The sequence below is a fragment of the Coregonus clupeaformis genome, chromosome 23, assembly GCF_020615455.1.
Source record: "Coregonus clupeaformis isolate EN_2021a chromosome 23, ASM2061545v1, whole genome shotgun sequence".
Classification (NCBI taxonomy): Eukaryota; Metazoa; Chordata; class Actinopteri; order Salmoniformes; family Salmonidae; genus Coregonus; species Coregonus clupeaformis.
In genome coordinates this window covers 4,674,877-4,692,808 of record NC_059214.1, presented here as the reverse complement: position 1 = coordinate 4,692,808, position 17,932 = coordinate 4,674,877, and the positions used below count along the sequence as shown (strand labels likewise).

Genomic DNA, 17,932 nt, shown 5'->3' with positions numbered 1-17,932 from the left:
GCTAATGGAGAATCCATGCTCTGTCCATTACAGAGACACACACAGAGCGAATGTTCCTGAAAAGGCCGGAATGCCATCTGTCTTGTGTAAGAGAGGGTTGTGAGATTTGTCTGGCTGAGAGAGACAGGAGAAGATTACTGAGTAGGAGCTCCTTAGTGTGTAGTGTAACATACTGATATTCCAGCACATTCTGACAGGTCTAGTTATCCTTACTCAGCCCCTGACAGAGTAGCGCTCTCTACACAGGTTCATTCTGGACCAGTCCTCTCTTTTCACTTTCAGATGTGCTCTTACCTTCTCCAAACTTTTTACTTGTCTATCTTACATTGTATTATGTGGAGAATGCATTCCCTTTTGTATGACTGTGTCAACGATGGCATATCCTAGGGTACAGAATCCACTGAAGCATTCCATGACACCGACATGTAATATTCAAAGAACACCTTATGCATTCAGCATATGTCAGGTGCCCTGCAGTGCTTATTGCTCAAACTGTTATGTCCTCAATGTTTCTTTGACCCCATTGACTATGGAGTATATTTGTGTATTTCTCTCTCTCCCTCCTCCGTACTAAAGGTTATATCTGTCTTTCTCTCTTTATCTTCTTCCAGAGGGGTCATCTCAACTTCTCACCCTTCGGTGCAGGGGCTGCGCTCTAAGGCAGGGAGGCGCTGGCAGCACCCCTCACGTTTAGGAACGGGGTGAGTGTGGTCGACCGTATCGTACCCTACCTCGCTGCTCTCCCTTCCTCTCCTTTCAGCACTTCCTCTTCCTGTCCAACCCTCTTCTTGTATCCTGTCACCCTGCTCCCAGGAGAAGTCTACTCATTGCTCAGAAAGGAAACTGCAGCTCTGGGTTTGACTCTGTGCTCGTCTCTCTGGTCTGACATTCAGCTAGGGCACGTGTCAAACTCATTCCACGGAGGGCCGAGTGTCTGCGGGTTTTTGCTCCTCCCTTGGACTTGATTGATTAATTAAGTTCACTGATTAGTAAGGAACTCCCCTCACCTGGTTGTCGAGGTCTTAATTGAAAGGAAAAACACTGGGCCGTCCATGGAATGAGTTTGACACCACTGAGCTGGAGGGGGGAGGGTAGTGATCCCCAGTTAAGCCCCTAACCCTCAGTCACTTATGTTGAGCTGAAAGGATTGGACAGGTTTACACAACATGTTGAAAACGCCACCAAGCCTATAGGAGAGAAAGCTAAACCAATTACTGTATTGTTAATTCCACAAAATGCCTATGGAGGACGGGGTCAGTTATATATTGTGTTTTAGGGCATGAATTGGAGAAAGAAGTGTGTGTGTGTATAGTCAGGTGAAAAGATGAGTTAGAGTTATGTAGTGAAGATCACACATGCAGAGTAGAGAAGTGTGCAGAGAAATGGACCATAGTGACTAAAGACTATAGGGTAAATCAGGACAGGGCAGTGAGAGATTTAATGGTATAAATACTCCCAGTTGGTGAGGTGGAGATAAATAGCTAACATTAAGTAGAGTTTACGTGAGGTAGCGTGTCAGTGAGTGGTTCTATCCTATAGAGCAGGTCCGTGAGAGTTGGGGAGTTAACCATCTAAGTGTGTAAACCAATCTGCTGTATGGCTCAGTGGAGTGACCCCTTGGCTAACCTCTGTATAAGTAGCTTAGGGAGCGAGGAGAGGGGGGCTCTGCCTCCACATAATCACAGCCTCAGTAAATATGTGGACAGGCCACACTCAAAGACGGACATGTTTGGAGAACGTTAATCACATGTTTGGAGAACGTTGATCGCATGTTTGGAGAACGTTAATCACGTGTTTGGAGAATGTTAATCACGTTTGTGTGCAGACCTTGGTTCTCAGCTTCTCTATCGGACGTCCTTGGCTGAGGGATGCCCTTGGAGGTTGTCCTTGCACCACACACACACATGCAACACACACACTCATTCACAACAGTGTGCTAAAGGTGGGTGTATATTCATGTCCACGTCCGGAATCTTCTCAAACAGAGAGCTGCAGTTTCTTATGCTGTTTTTTCTACACTCATCTGTTAGATTCTTTGTAACCATGGTGCCCATCCCCCTTTCTCTCTCAGTGGCATTCACTGTTTATGTTTATGTAGGATTTTCTTATCTCTTCTTTTAATGTGTATCTTTGACTATGATTGAAACAATTGTTGAAAGGATCTGCATAGATAATTTCATGCAAGACATTTCTTGTAATTGCTATATTGCTTCATGTGATGGAGGTGATATGGAGATCCTTGACCTACATCTCTGTATCTCTTCGATAACCTTTGATTTCTGTTTCAGGATATGAAAAAAACAAGTTTGATGAGAATGAGCGCAAAGACAGATGTAGGGCGACTATGGAAAAATACATCATGGTTGAGAATTTAGTCATATACTGGATCTCAGAAGACAACCTAGCATTGTTCCCAGGATCATGAAAGCATAAATCTCCATTCAACATTAAAATGTAGCAGAGATGGTACGACTCAGTCCCATAGTTCTAGATTAAAGTAACTCCTATATCCCCATGGATATCCCTCAGTGCACCTGCTGTCCCTCTCATCCTATAACAGCACACTACTCTTTGTAACAACACAACAAAAGATGCATTCAGCATTGCCCTGAAAAAACCCTTCATTTCAAACCTTGGGAACTTATCATTATTCCTATGATAAGTTAACTGGTGGGGAAAACTCAATAGGGACTGTGAAGTGACGTCATTCTTCGTCCCCTATCTAATCAAGCCTCTGGAATATAACCCGGTCCCAGCTCCATTATGATGAGTTGATTGAAGAGCTGGGAAAGACTCCGCAACCCAGAATCCCATTATATTAGCCACATTCCAAACAGTGTTTATGTAGGATTAGCAGATCAGAAGAGCGGGGGGGAAGAAGGAGGAATGAATGGGAAAGAGAGGGAAGAGGGGGATGGATAGCTTTTAATTGGTAATATACAGGCGGGCCTTAGTTAAGTGTGTGTAGACAATGGTGCTCTGCACTGATGGGAATTAGATCTCATTAGGAAACACATGATTGTTTGTTTGTTTTCTCCCATTGGTCGGTTCGGTAGAGTGAATGGCAAGGGGCTCAATTGTGCCACAATGCCAGAGGGAGACTAGAAAGGGATTAGGGGGCATTCAAAGGGTAGTGGGATGGGTGGTGTGTTTGCAAATGTTTTAAAGTTTGACGTTTTATTAGTTGTATGTACAGGATACACATGGTATACACCGTCCAATTAAATACTTACTTGCAGGTTCGTTCTCGACAATAAGAAATAATGAAAGAAAAGAATACGAACATAAAGTAAATGGCTCAGTAGAATAGAATCAACATGTTAGCATCAGTATAATACATGAAGGCACAATTTATAGTCCAATATTTACACGTGTATCGGGGAAGGGGATATTGGGGGGCACGTGTTTAAATTGTGCAGTATTTAGCAATCATAATAAGTCTGGTAGCAGCAGTTGTGGTGTGTGTGTGTGTGTGTGTGTGTGTGTGTGTGTGTGTGTGTGTGTGTGTGTGTGTGCTTGTGTGCGTGCATGTGTGTGTGTGTGCGTGTGTGCGTGCGTGCGTCACATGAACATTGGGTTTGTAACCAGGGTTCCGGGGTTAGACCTAGATGTGGGAAACAGAATGGAATGTTCCACCACTTTAGTTAGGGAGACGTATAGTAGAAATTCCATAGTCTTCTCAATAGATAAAAAGAGACCCTAGTTATGCAACCATTTTTGGAGCCCACTCCACTTCAGCCAAACCCCCCACTCAACGCCTGTTTATACAGTGTTTAAACCCCCCACTCAACGCCTGTTTATACAGTGTTTAAATCCCCCACTCAACTCCTGTTTATACAGTGTTTAAACCATATGAGGAGCTAGTTTCAGTTTCTTAGCAACAACGCCCCCCTCCCTTCCATCCACTCCCAACCTCTTTCTTCCGATCCGGTATGGATTCCAGGGTCTCATTCTGATCGGTCGGGCGCTGGCATTTACTGGAAAATTGGAATTCCTGTCTGATTGATCTGCCTGTGTATTGACTGGCTGATGACTGATGACATGCTGCACACACACTGACGGGTGGGTTGTTGGGTGGGTGGGGGGTAAGGGTTAAGCAAGTGTGTGAGGTTCTGCTGCGTCATGCCACCATTCTGTCAGAGCCCATTGTCGTCTCACACACACACTTGTGCATACACACACACACACACAAACACACAGACACAACTTGCGTCCGTCCCTGTTGGTGTTGATATATAGACTGTCCAGAAGCAGGATATGGAAATGATGTGTCTTTAAAGATTTCAATCAAAATGGGGAATCCCCGCCCCCTGAGGGCTTCCCCCTGCCTACCACGGTTTCATTTCCTCTGCCTCCGTTCTAATGGGCCTGGAAGGAAACTGGCCCACTGAGAGGGAATAGAGAGGGAATCAGCTCGATGGTTATGTCTCATTCAGAATGACGGATCAGGGCTAGATGGCCTATTTCTCTTAAGCTGATATGGAGGTTTGCTCCAGCCAGATCATGATGAGAATATGATTATATATGATATATAGATATTCCCCCAGGTATTTTAGAGAGCCATTGATATCTGAGAAAACATTAGTTATTGTGTTCTTCCATATCCTCCACCATTACCCCACTGCTTGTCATTATAGACCACTCAGCATGTTTCTGGAACATACTCACCATGGCCATATCTACTGTACTGGACTGTGCTCAATGATATCTGCCTATTGCTTTCTCTAGGATTGATAATAAATGAACTCCTCTCATTCCGCCAGGTGATCCAGCATCTGCGTGGGTGTGGGGGGAACGAGGGTGCTGCCCTGGGGGAGTTGCTCCGCTAGCGCAGGGCGCTGTGTGAGGGGCGGGCCGACTGGAGGAACCAACACGACATCAACGGAACACCACGAAACCTGGCCACTACACCGGTCTGGGCCAATAGGAAGTCCTCTCAATAGTGGGAGGATCAATCAATCAATCAAATGTATATATAAAGCCCTTTTTACATCAGCAGATGTCATAAAGTGGTATACAGAAACCCAGCCTAAAACCCCAAAACAGCAAGCAATGCAGATGTAGAAGCACGGTGGCTAGGAAAAACTCCCTAGAAAGGCAGAAACCTAGGAAGAAACCTAGAGAGGAACCAGGTTCTGAGGGGTGGCCAGTCCCCTTCTGGCTGTGCCGGGTGGAGATTATAACAGTACATGGCCATTAAGGCCAGATTTTTCTCCAAGATGTTCAAACGTTCATAGATTACCAGTAGGGTCAAATAATAATCACAGTGGTTGTAGAAGTTGCAGCAGGTAGGTACATCAGGAGTAAATATCACTTGGCTTTTCATAGCCGGGCATTTAGAGGTTGAAATAGCAGGTGCGGTAGAGAGAGAGAGTTGAAAACAGCAAGTCTGGGACAAGGATGACCGACCGACGGCCCCTCTCCTCTCCTCACACAGCCTCTCCTGTCTACACCCTGCCTCCTGCCCAGGTCTGCCACCCCATTGGGCAAAGGACAGGTCCGTCAGAGAGTGAGACAATTCATAGGATAAGACAATCCAACCGACGAGCATTTACAAAGAAAGGAGGGAGAAATGGAATAGAGCAGCAATCACGATCCATGTCCCTCCTTCCTCTCTCTCTCTCTCTCTGTCTGTCTGTATTTCTCTCTGTCTCTCTCTGTGTCTCGCTCTCGCTCTCTCATCTGATAGTAGGACGGGGCAGGGCGTGACAGGGCAGGGATTGCAGAGACTCTGTGAACACAGTCAAAACGGATCAAGAAGCCTGGAAGCACAGGGACTCTTCTCCAGCTCATACCCCAGAGAGGGAGCCTAGTCATTGGGCTAGATCTGTGCCTATGTGCAGAACAGAACATGTGTATACCCTCCCCTGTACATATCTTCTGTTGAATCTCACTGGTCTGGCGTTCAGAACAGTCATCATCTCTAGGACCAGGAGGTTTTCCAGACCATGTGATCTGAGCAGGGAAAACTCCTGTCTCTAGTCCTCTGGACTCCTTCAGGTATCAGCTACCGCTTTAGCCTCGCACAGGTTACTAGGTGCTTCAGGTGCTTCTGTAACCCTGGGTCCAATAAGTCAGAGGTCAGGGAAACCCCAAGGTGCACTTCTTTCACCCCCAGCTAGCCACCAGCCTTTCGCTTTAGCACAAAACTGTCTGGAAGAGCCACAACAAACACCATACTGAGAGCAGAAAACACGCTAAAGGTATTACTGACAAGACAACACAAAAGCAAAGCTGTCATGACAACAATGGGGATAGTAGCTAGTTCATGTAGAAAGAACGCCTTTGATCAGATTGTATCAATGTTCTGTAAGGTTTTTACTGGCCTTAGTGCCATATAAAGGGAGGCCAGTCACACTCAGCTATGGCTCATGTATTGTACTGATTTGTTCATGTGTAGAGCACACAAACAGACTGAATAGGGAACAGTGTAGATGACCAACGCACAACTATCTCTGGCAGTCCCTCAATGTACTTATTATCTACATTTATTCTACAAACATCTCAGAGAAATAAGCTTCAAACTTGTAGTTTCTTCATATTAGTTCTTTCTTCATATTAGTGTCCCATTCGCACCTGAATCGTTTGATGTGTTCCATCTTGTGTAAAACAATGTTAGGAGCCTGCACACGTTTCTGTAGAATTCAAGGCCGCAACTCAAGCACAACTGAGTTCTCATGTAAAGCTACCCTCAACCGCCTCATTACCCTCCCAACCCAAACAATATCCCATCACCCCCTCCAGGATGCTGTAGGGGTTAGAGGGCATTGCCAGGGTAACCTCCCTGTAAATAATGGCTGACGTTTAATGTGGTTTTGACTAGAAGGGATACAGCATATGTCAGAATTGACCAGAATGTACTTTTCATAGCAGGTTAGAAGAACTTATACAGCAGGTTAGGAGAATTAGGTTAGGAAAAGGGTTAGGGTTAGCTAAAATGCTGTATCCCATCTAGGCATGACCGTTTAATGTCCAAATGTTTTATTGACTATAGCAGAAGAGCACAGAAGTGGAAAGATGGAAAGAACAAATGGTCTATGTGGAAGATAAAGAATTTTACGAATGTCTTGAGTTTGATGCAATGACTGAGGCAAAGAGCAGAGGTTTATTTTATCATGTGAATACCTTTTTTTGCAATATGATTGCCTGTTGATATGAAACTTATTTTTACTGTATTTATCTTGTGTGTTTGTATGTTTTCCTGCGACCCCATTGTAAGACTGTTGTCAATATTCCAGTGGAGAAAGACTGATGTTTCCATCATTTATTTGTCTGATGGTTGTTAGGATGTTAAATTGCACAATATCGATGTGGTGTCCACATCGTAAAGAAGTAGCTAAAAGTTGCCTTTAACCACTGATATAGGATCAAATATTTTCAACATCCCCCTAATGGTTACGGTTAGGATTGAGGGTATGGTAATCTGATCCTAGATCTGTGGTAAGTGGCAGCTCCTAACACTGGCCATGGTAAATTGAATGGGTGTGTCTGTGAAAGCCATTTGATCATAGAAGATTGGTGTGACTGTAAAACCCAGGAAGTAGCTCTGATTGATGTATCATTTACACTGGTCATCCTCCAACACATCTGATTGATCCTTTATTAGGAATTAGCAACGCCATCACTAGCGCTACGTTGGTTGTTGACCTCGCCGTGTATGTGAGTGATAAGAAACACTCCATTGTCAACAGTAATGAAGCTAGATCAGACACAGATTAGGAGTAAGCCACTCAACCAGACATGGCCATGCCAGACCGTTGGCGGGGCAGGTGCTCAAAGTAACCCCACCCCCAAAAAAATCTACCGTAATTCCATTCATACTTTTCTACTGCTCCTGTAGACACATTTTTTTTTATATAGGCCTTGATTTTCTGCAAAAAGCGCTCACTCATCACACATTGTAGGCTAAGCACGATAGAACCAATAATGAAAAAAGGGAGTTATGTACAGTGGGGGAAAAAAGTATTTAGTCAGCCACCAATTGTGCAAGTTCTCCCACTTAAAAAGATAAGAGAGGCCTGTAATTTTCATCATAGGTACACGTCAACTATGACAGACAAAATTAGAATTTTTTTTCCAGAAAATCACATTGTAGGATTTTTAATGAATTTATTTGCAAATTATGGTGGAAAATAAGTATTTGGTCAATAACAAAAGTTTCTCAATACTTTGTTATATACCCTTTGTTGGCAATGACACAGGTCAAACGTTTTCTGTAAGTCTTCACAAGGTTTTCACACACTGTTGCGGGTAATTTGGCCCATTCCTCCATGCAGATCTCCTCTAGAGCAGTGATGTTTTGGGGCTGTCGCTGGGCAACATGGACTTTCAACTCCCTCCAAAGATTTTCTATGGGGTTGAGATCTGGAGACTGGCTAGGCCACTCCAGGACCTTGAAATGCTTCTTACGAAGCCACTCCTTCGTTGCCCGGGCGGTGTGTTTGGGATCATTGTCATGCTGAAAGACCCAGCCACGTTTCATCTTCAATGCCCTTGCTGATGGAAGGAGGTTTTCACTCAAAATCTCACGAAACATGGCCCAATTCATTCTTTCCTTTACACGGATCAGTCGTCCTGGTCCCTTTGCAGAAAAACAGCCCCAAAGCATGATGTTTCCACCCCCATGCTTCACAGTAGATATGGTGTTCTTTGGATGCAACTCAGCATTCTTTGTCCTCCAAACACGACGAGTTGAGTTTTTACCAAAAAGTTATATTTTGGTTTCATCTGACCATATGACATTCTCCCAATCCTCTTCTGGATCATCGAAATGCACTCTAGCAAACTTCAGACGGGCCTGGACATGTACTGGCTTAAGCAGGGGGACACGTCTGGCACTGCAGGATTTGAGTCCCTGGCGGCGTAGTGTGTTACTGATGGTAGGCTTTGTTACTTTGGTCCCAGCTCTCTGCAGGTCATTCACTAGGTCCCCTCGTGTGGTTCTGGGATTTTTGCTCACCGTTCTTGTGATCATTTTGACCCCACGGGGTGAGATCTTGCGTGGAGCCCCAGATCGAGGGAGATTATCAGTGGCCTTGTATGTCTTCCATTTCCTAATAATTGCTCCCACACTTGATTTCTTCAAACCAAGCTGCTTACCTATTGCAGATTCAATCTTCCCAGCCTGGTGCAGGTCTACAATTTTGTTTCTGGTGTCCTTTGACAGCTCTTTGGTCTTGGCCATAGTGGAGTTTGGAGTGTGACTGTTTGAGGTTGTGGACAGGTGTCTTTTATACTGATAACAAGTTCAAACAGGTGCCATTAATACAGGTAATGAGTGGAGGACAGAGGAGCCTCTTAAAGAAGAAGTTACAGGTCTGTGAAAGCCAGAAATCTTGCTTGTTTGTAGGTGACCAAATACTTATTTTCCACCATAATTTGCAAATAAATTCATAAAAAATCCTATAATGTGATTTTCTGGATTTGTTTTCTCTCAATTTGTCTGTCATAGTTGACGTGTACCTATGATGAAAATTACAGGCCTCTCTCATCTTTTTAAGTGGGAGAACATGCACAATGGGTGGCTGACTAAATACTTTTTTCCCCCACTGTAGCTGTCTGCTGGAAGCACTACTGGGGTGGGCTATATGAGCTGATCATCTCTAATGTAGGCTAGATGATTCAGCTATTTAAGTAGGCTATGCTGTCAAAAGAAGCTAAATAGTCTGCACTTGATTTAAAGTTTTCCTACTGACAAACATTCGAATTGCAGTTTCCCCCTTCCCTGTCCCTGACCGTGAGACAACACATGCTAGCAACTCCAAAGTTACCGACTGCCGATATTCATTTCAAACTCAACACCTGGCGCCTGTGGGTAGCTAGCTCGTGCATGCGACGAGGACGAATGCAGCAACACACTGCCACACTTGCGGTGGCAGAAGAGTGGGGGAGGGGACTTTCAAATTTAAAAAAGAGTTTATGAAATTATCTAGTTTGATAGGCAATTCATTGCATTTAAAGTTACAAGAGTGAAAAGAAACCAAAATAAAGAAATAAAAGTAATTAGTTATAAAAAAACGCCACTAATCAAAAGGCCACTTTTTTCATAGGAGGGCAAAACGGCAGATGCTCCAGGTCCACTAGGACGCTATGTGGGTATGTTCCTGCAACCTTCTGATCACCCAAGCTCTGCATTTGACTGACTGACTGTGTAAATGTATAGATGGTACTGTCCAAACCAATGTGTACACTGTCTGTGCACCTGAAGGGAAACCCTTGTAAATGTATGTAGCTCATTACTTGAACATGCGGCTGTATCTACAGTGTATCTGAATGCTTACTGTCATCTGTGCTTGTAAAACCTATTTATACTGTGATTATTTATTACAAGTTAACAACAATGGAATATCTCAAAGTGATAGCGTTAGAGGATCATGTCTATATATGTGATTGGACAATGGAACGCAGGGGAAACAGCACGTCTGGACAGAGCAATACAGTTGGTCATACTGTAGTTTACAATAACACACAGACAGTTCTACATCATGTATATATGACTATCGGACAGAGTTTATACAGTACACACCCCTATTACATTGAGACAGTCCCAGTCAATAGCAGTATCAAATCAATATTTTTTTGGGGTACAGGTTCTACTTCGATGTGCTGAAGTCCACCACTAAACAGGGTTAAGGTTCGTCATGTGTGCATCATGTGTTTATTAATCCCAAACTACTATGAATTGTAAAGGCGGGTTTATACTTGCTCTAACGACATGTCTGTAGACAATTAGAATGAGACAAGTTTCGCTGCTAAAGATTTCATTGCATACTCCGGTGGAATGCCTGTAGACCGTCGCTGCGACTGTTGGTTTCCTTGTCAGGGACAGATGAAACATTTTGAACTTTGACCCTGTCGCAGCGTCCATTGACATGTTTATCTGGCTGAGACAACAACGAGACAGTGCACAAGTTCTAAAATTCTCCGTTAGAATGCCCTGCTTTTATTTCATCACGCGCACAACATTAAGCTATTTTCTGTAATTAGCTCACCATTACCTTGTAAATAATGATCTTGTTGAGTTTATTTTCCTGTAATAATGAATTAAAACTAGCTATAGTTAAGACTTTGTCAGCTATGCTCTGGTCATTATTTGAATAAGATAGAAACAAACCAAAACATTTTTTAGAAAGTTGCTTTTTATTGCCTGGCTTTCCAGATTGACATATACTAAACGGATGAGTTTATACGTGTTAAAATACAACAGCTATGCTATTTGGAGCACCGGGCTGTGATGTCATGCAGCCTGTCGTTTTTAGGTTTATACTTTATAATAATGACAACGACAAGTTTGATGTCGGACGACAATAGAATGTTCATGATGTCACTGCGACAAGTGTCTGCAGACATGTCGATAGACCAACTGTAAAGCAGCCTTAAAGTGATGAAAACATGATGAGGTTGAAGAAGTATGGATGCTGTTGTAAGGCATTTTAGACAGGATGTTAGTACTTTGTCTCCCTGCATGATCTGACCACTCATCATTGCCCTCCGGTGCTCAGCAGTTAACCCTTTACAATGTGAATATCCTTTTACGCTTTACACTGTGAATCACTGCACACAATTGCCATTTCAGATGTCAATTCAGACTGTCATTTCAGACTGCCATTTCTCCAATGTGCTTGTCACCCTTCGATGTTTCCCCTTTCCACAGCAACCTAAAATACAGTAAAAGCTACACACATGCCCCTCTACACACACACACATGTATCCTATCCTCAATGTGTTGTCTGACACTGCCATTTTTCATTCATAGTCAGATATCCCTTTATCATAATGTTCCTGGATCAGATGTCTGGTGCTACAGCCAGTGCAGAACGGGCATTGTGCTGTTCCCAGTCCATGTACAGTATTCCAATGACACACTGTATATTTTAGCACATGGGCATATCACTGCCTTGTTTTAATAGTTGTTGTTGTTTTCCTGTTTCTTCCCCCTCTTTTTGGAAATGACATACAGTATGTTTTACCTGCATACATTATGTGTAAAAAAAACAACAACAACATATTATATATGTGTTGTATCATATTTTGTTTCATAAATACCTGTACAGCAATAAAGCACAATTGTGTCCATTCCCTTGTCCTCTGTGTGTCTGTGTGTGTATGTGTGTGTGTGTGTGTGCGTGCGTGCGTGCGTGCGTGCGTGCGTGCGTGCGTGCATGCATTCTCTCATTTGTTTGTATGTATGTAGCTATGTATGTTTTTGTATTGTGTATCTATTCATTCTCTGAGGTGTTGATGTCTGCGTGCGTGCATCGGCTCGCTTGTTTGAGTACATGTACTTATGTTTGTGTGTGTAGGCAGACCCTCTACCATGACAACATTAACCAGCCGATTGTTGTGAAAACAGTGTAGAAGGTGAAAGGCAACGTATCATGATGTCATGTTTTACAGCCACTCACAGCGAGATTAACACAGTGTGACACAGCTACCAGTACGCAGGTGATTTGTGGTTTTTGTCAGGTTACCTGGGGTTATAGCATCAGCATCATCACCCGTCAGAGGCATGGCTGACACAAATACACACTCAGTCACACACACACACACACACACACTGCCATCTCTCCTCAGATCAAGTGAGACATTGTGCCAGGCCTTCATGGGATCTTAACCCTGTGTTGAAACCTGTTCAAAGAACATCAAAGGCAGCCATGCTTTTACAGTTCTGTAAGCAGGTACAGTACACACACACACACACACACACACACACACAGCCTGAAGTGTCAGTAATAACAGGCTTGACGTGGTGAGGTGTAGCTGGGTTGTGTAATATTCAACAACCCTTCACAGTCTCACTGCAGAATTAGAAGTTTTTGCACTTTTCTCAAAACATCACATTTCGAAATTGCTACATAAAACATAAAATGTTGAAGTCAAAGTTGAGGGTTAAGGTTAATGGTTAAGGTTTTGGATATGGTTAAAACATGACGTTTAGGCATTTATTCCAAATGGTGAAGTTAAGGGTTAAGGATAGGGTTAAAACAAAAAAATAGAAAGCGTGTCCACCCCTGGGATTGAACACGCCCATCCACCACCTCCGTCCTCAACACCCTAGCAAAACCCAAGCCCACTTGACAGACGTCCAATTTCGAAGTCAATCTTGAGCGATCCGGTAATATTAGGTACTTATTTTCCCGGAGTGTAAAGATGAGAAAAACAAAGGGATTGTGAGCTGATCACCTGTTTTATAGAGAGAGCATGCTCTGTATATTTGCTCAGAAGCAGCCGTTTTCCCTGCAGTCACCATGGAGAGAAGCGATTTCCCCTGCAACACATACATTTACAGATTATTATCCATGGCATTTGTGTGTAGCCGATCTCCCCCAGGTGCCAGGCCTCCATACTATCAGCATGGCCTGGAGAGTCTCTCTGCTGCTACTGTTGACATTTACAGGGAAATGTGAAGAACCTGCCAGGTATTTGAGGTGCAGGTAGTTTCTGTAGCACATTCAGGTCACAGCAGGCAGGTGGGAGAGACTGCAGTCTGCTTCCCACATTAGGGAGTAAAGTGGAAAGATTGTTAGCGTGACTTGAAATTAAGGCTACCATAGGGCCTCAGCTCAATGTGTGTGAGTCTTTGTTTGCTCTGTGTCGTCCTATAGGTGCCTTTTTACGAGCGATGACATGTCTGCTGGTCAAGTGGGGTTAGTTAAGTATCTGATGTTCTATTTGATGTTCCCTGCAGAGAGAGAGAGTGTGAGAGCACACAAAAACATATACATACCTCGGCCTAAACATCAGCGCCACAGGTAACTTCCACAAGGCTGTGAACGATCTGAGAGACAAGGCAAGAAGGGCCTTCTATGCCATCAAAAGGAACATACAATTTGACATACCAATTAGGATCTGGCTAAAAATACTTGAATCAGTTATAGAACCCATTGCTCATACGGTTGTGAGGTCTAGGGTCCGCTCACCAAGCAAGAATTCACAAAATGGGACAAACACCAAATTGGGACTCTGCATGCAGAATTCTGCAAAAATATCCTCACTGCACAACGAAAAACACCAAATAATGCATGCAGAGCAGAATTAGGCCGATACCCGCTTATGATCAAAATCCAGAAAAGAGCCGTTAAATTCTACAACCACCTAAAAGGAAGCGATTCCCAAACCTTCCATAACAAAGCCATCACCTACAGAGAGATGAACCTGGAGAAGAGCCCCCTAAGCAAGCTGGTCCTGGGGCTCTGTTCACAAACACAAACAGACCCCACAGAGCCACAGGACAGCAACACAATTAGACCCAACGAAATCATAAAAAAAACAATAAGATAATTACTTGACACATTGGAAAGAATTTACAAAAAAACTGAGCAAACTAGAATGCTATTTGGCCCTAAACAGAGAGTACACAGTGGCAGAATACCTGACCACTGTGACTGACCCAAAATGAAGGAAACCTTTGACTATGTACAGACTCAGTGAACATAACCTTGCTATTGAGAAAGGCAGCCGAAGGCAGACCTGGCTCTCAAGAGAAGACAGGCTATGTGCACACTGCCTACAAAATTAGGTGGAAACTGAGCTGCACTTCCTAACTTCCTGCCAAATGTGTGACCATATTAGAGACACATATTTCCCTCAGATTACACAACCCACAAAGAATTCAAAAAACGAATCAAATTTTGATTAACTCCCATATCTTTTGGGTGAAATACCACAGTGTGCCATCACAGCAGCCAGATTTCTGACCTGTTGCCACAAGAAAAGGGCAACCAGTGAAGAACAGAAACCATTGTAAATACAACCCATATTTATGTTTATTTATTTTCCTTTTTGTACTTTTACTATTTACACATCATTATAACACTGTATATATACATAATATGACACTTGAAATGTCTTTATTATTTTTGAACTTTTGTGAGTTTAATGGTTACTGTTCATTTGTTATTGTTTATTTCACTTTTGTTTATTTATATGTAAACATGTGTTTCCCATGCCAATAAAGCCGCTTAAATTGAATTGAATTGAGAGAGAGAGAGAGAGAGAGAGAGAGAGAGAGAGAGAGAGAGAATTATTAAATGATTAACGAAATTAAAGAAATGATTTACTGTATAACAAATGACAAATTATTCACTGTATGACACCAAAAGCGATACACTACTTCATATAAAACTAGAGGTGGGGAAAACTTCAATCCATTTGGTGTAACTGTCAATCATTACCAACATATATTTTTTCCTTTTACAGGCAGGCATGTGAAGAAAATAAAATTTGACTTACATGACTCCATCTTAACTTAATTGTATCCCATAAGGTAATGGTAAAATAGACTAGAGACAGGTGTCCCTCATTCAGGGGTAACGCTCTCTCTCTCTCCTTCTCTTGTTCCGAATCACACATAGTACTGTTGATAAATTATAAACTTCTTCCTAATTATCTAGTGTTTACATAGCCCACCATTACGAAGAGAGAGACAGAGGGTTCTTGTTAACCGGTCACCTTTGCCATATGTTCCCCATCTCCCCTGGTTTCCTCCATCACTCCCCAAGGACCACTTTGAGGAGTAGTTTGTGTGTGTATAGGATAGATGGCCCACAAGTGACCCACTTTGGCCTGTGAGGAAAGTGTGACGAAGATGATGGTGATGAATGTGTCGTGACACCACTCATGGTAATAGGTATATAGTGGAACAATGTCTCCATTGGATCACCACTGTGTCACAACAGGACCGTCCTTTCCACTTAGAGAGGATCACCTGCAGTGGGCCGTGCCCCCCACAGACACACACACACACACACATTACACACACACACACACATTACACACACGCACACACACATTACATACACACATTACATACATACTCAATACATGTGAGAATGGAATAGCACACAGTCAGCACATAAATATGCCCTTCTTAGATTCTAAGGCCTTAGCACCACAGAGGAGGTATTTTATAGTTTGTGATGTTTGACTAGAGGAATTAAAATCCCCTAGAGGATTTCCCCTGGAAGAACATTTACATATTTCTAACGGATTTTATGTGTAACAATGAAGTGTGAAAGTTGTAATTTTGTCAGAAAGTCCCTATGCTTCCGTGTTGATGGTAAACACAGGGAACCTGGGGAATTAACTCGAGAGAGAGAGAGAGAGAGAGAGAGAGAGAGAGAGAGAGAGAGAGAGAGAGAGAGAGAGAGAGAGAGAGAGAGAGAGAGAGAGAGAGAGAGAGAGAGAGAGAGAGAGAGAGAGAGAGAGAGAGAGAGAGAGAGAGAGAGAGAGAGAGAGAGAGACAGAGAGAGAGACAGAGAGAGAGACAGAGACAGAGAGAGAGAGAGAGAGAGAGAAATACTATTTATTGTTTATTTCACTTTTGTTTACTATCTACTTCACTTGCTTTGGCAATGTTAACATACGTTTCCCATGCCAATAAAGCCCTTAAATTGAATTGAATTGAATTGAAAGAAAGAGGGGGAGAGAAAGAGGGGGAGATAAAGAAGGGGGGAGAGAGAGAGAGAGAGAGAATGAATGAATGAATGAATGAATGAAGGAAATGGAAGATAGAACAGATATTTACAGTGGGGAAACAAAGTATTTAGTCAGCCACCAATTGTGCAAGTTCTCCCACTTAAAAAGATGAGAGAGGCCTGTAATTTTCATCATAGGTACACGTCAACTATGACAGACAAAATGAGAAAAAAAAATCCAGAAAATCACATTGTAGGATTTTTAATGAATTTATTTGCAAACGATGGTGGAAAATAAGTATTTGGTCAATAACAAAAGTTTCTCAATACTTTGTTATATACCATTTGTTGGCAATGACACAGGTCAAACGTTTTCTGTAAGTCTTCACAAGGTTTTCACACACTGTTGCTGGTATTTTGGCCCATTCCTCCATGCAGATCTCCTCTAGAGCAGTGATGTTTTGGGTCTGTCGCTGGGCAACACAGACTTTCAACTCCCTCCAAAGATTTTCTATGGGGTTGAGATCTGGAGACTGGCTAGGCCACTCCAGGACCTTGAAATGCTTCTTACAAAGCCACTCCTTCGTTACCCGGGCGGTGTGTTTGGGATCGTTGTCATGCTGAAAGATCCAGCCACGTTTCATCTTCAATGCCCTTGCTAATGGAAGGTTTTCACTCAAAATCTCACGATACATGGCCCCATTCATTCTTTCCTTTACACGGATCAGTCGTCCTGGTCCCTTTGCAGAAAAACAGCCCCAAAGCATGATGTTTCCACCCCCATGCTTCACAGTAGGTATGGTGTTCTTTGGATGCAACTCAGCATTCTTTGTCCTCCAAACACGACGAGTTGAGTTTTTACCAAAAAGTTATATTTTGGTTTCATCTGACCATATGACATTCTCCCAATCCTCTTCTGGATCATCGAAATGCACTCTAGCAAACTTCAGACGGGCCTGGACATGTACTGGCTTAAGCAGGGGGACACGTCTGGCACTGCAGGATTTGAGTCCCTGGCGGCGTAGTGTGTTACTGATGGTAGGCTTTGTTACTTTGGTCCCAGCTCTCTGCAGGTCATTCACTAGGTCCCCCCGTGTGGTTCTGGGATTTTTGCTCACCGTTCTTGTGATCATTTTGACCCCACGGGGTGAGATCTTGCGTGGAGCCCCAGATCGAGGGAGATTATCAGTGGTCTTGAATGTCTTCCATTTCCTAATAATTGCTCCCACAGTTGATTTCTTCAAACCAAGCTGCTTACCTATTGCAGATTCAGTCTTCCCAGCCTGGTGCAGGTCTACAATTTTGTTTCTGGTGTCCTTTGACAGCTCTTTGGTCTTGGCCATAGTGGAGTTTGGAGTGTGACTGTTTGAGGTTGTGGACAGGTGTATTTTATACTGATAACAAGTTAAACAGGTGCCATTATTACAGGTAACGAGTGGAGGACAGAGGAGCCTCTTAAAGAAGAAGTTACAGGTCTGTGAGAGCCAGAAATCTTGCTTGTTTGTAGGTGACCAAAT

The 17,932-nt window shown here is 43.1% G+C and overlaps 1 protein-coding gene across 1 annotated transcript in view; it reads left to right on the top strand.

The window, feature by feature from the left end:
• The window catches only part of LOC121536376 (unconventional myosin-XVI), a 179,804-nt gene extending 174,782 nt beyond the window's left edge, over window positions 1–5,022 (top strand). Inside the window, exons 34-35 of the mRNA XM_041843646.2 lie at window positions 612–701; window positions 4,764–5,022. Coding sequence (XP_041699580.2) covers window positions 612–659 — 48 coding nt within the window. The 3' untranslated portion in view covers window positions 660–701; window positions 4,764–5,022. The remainder of the gene's footprint in view (window positions 1–611; window positions 702–4,763) is intronic.
• Window positions 5,023–17,932: the final 12,910 nt, after the last annotated feature.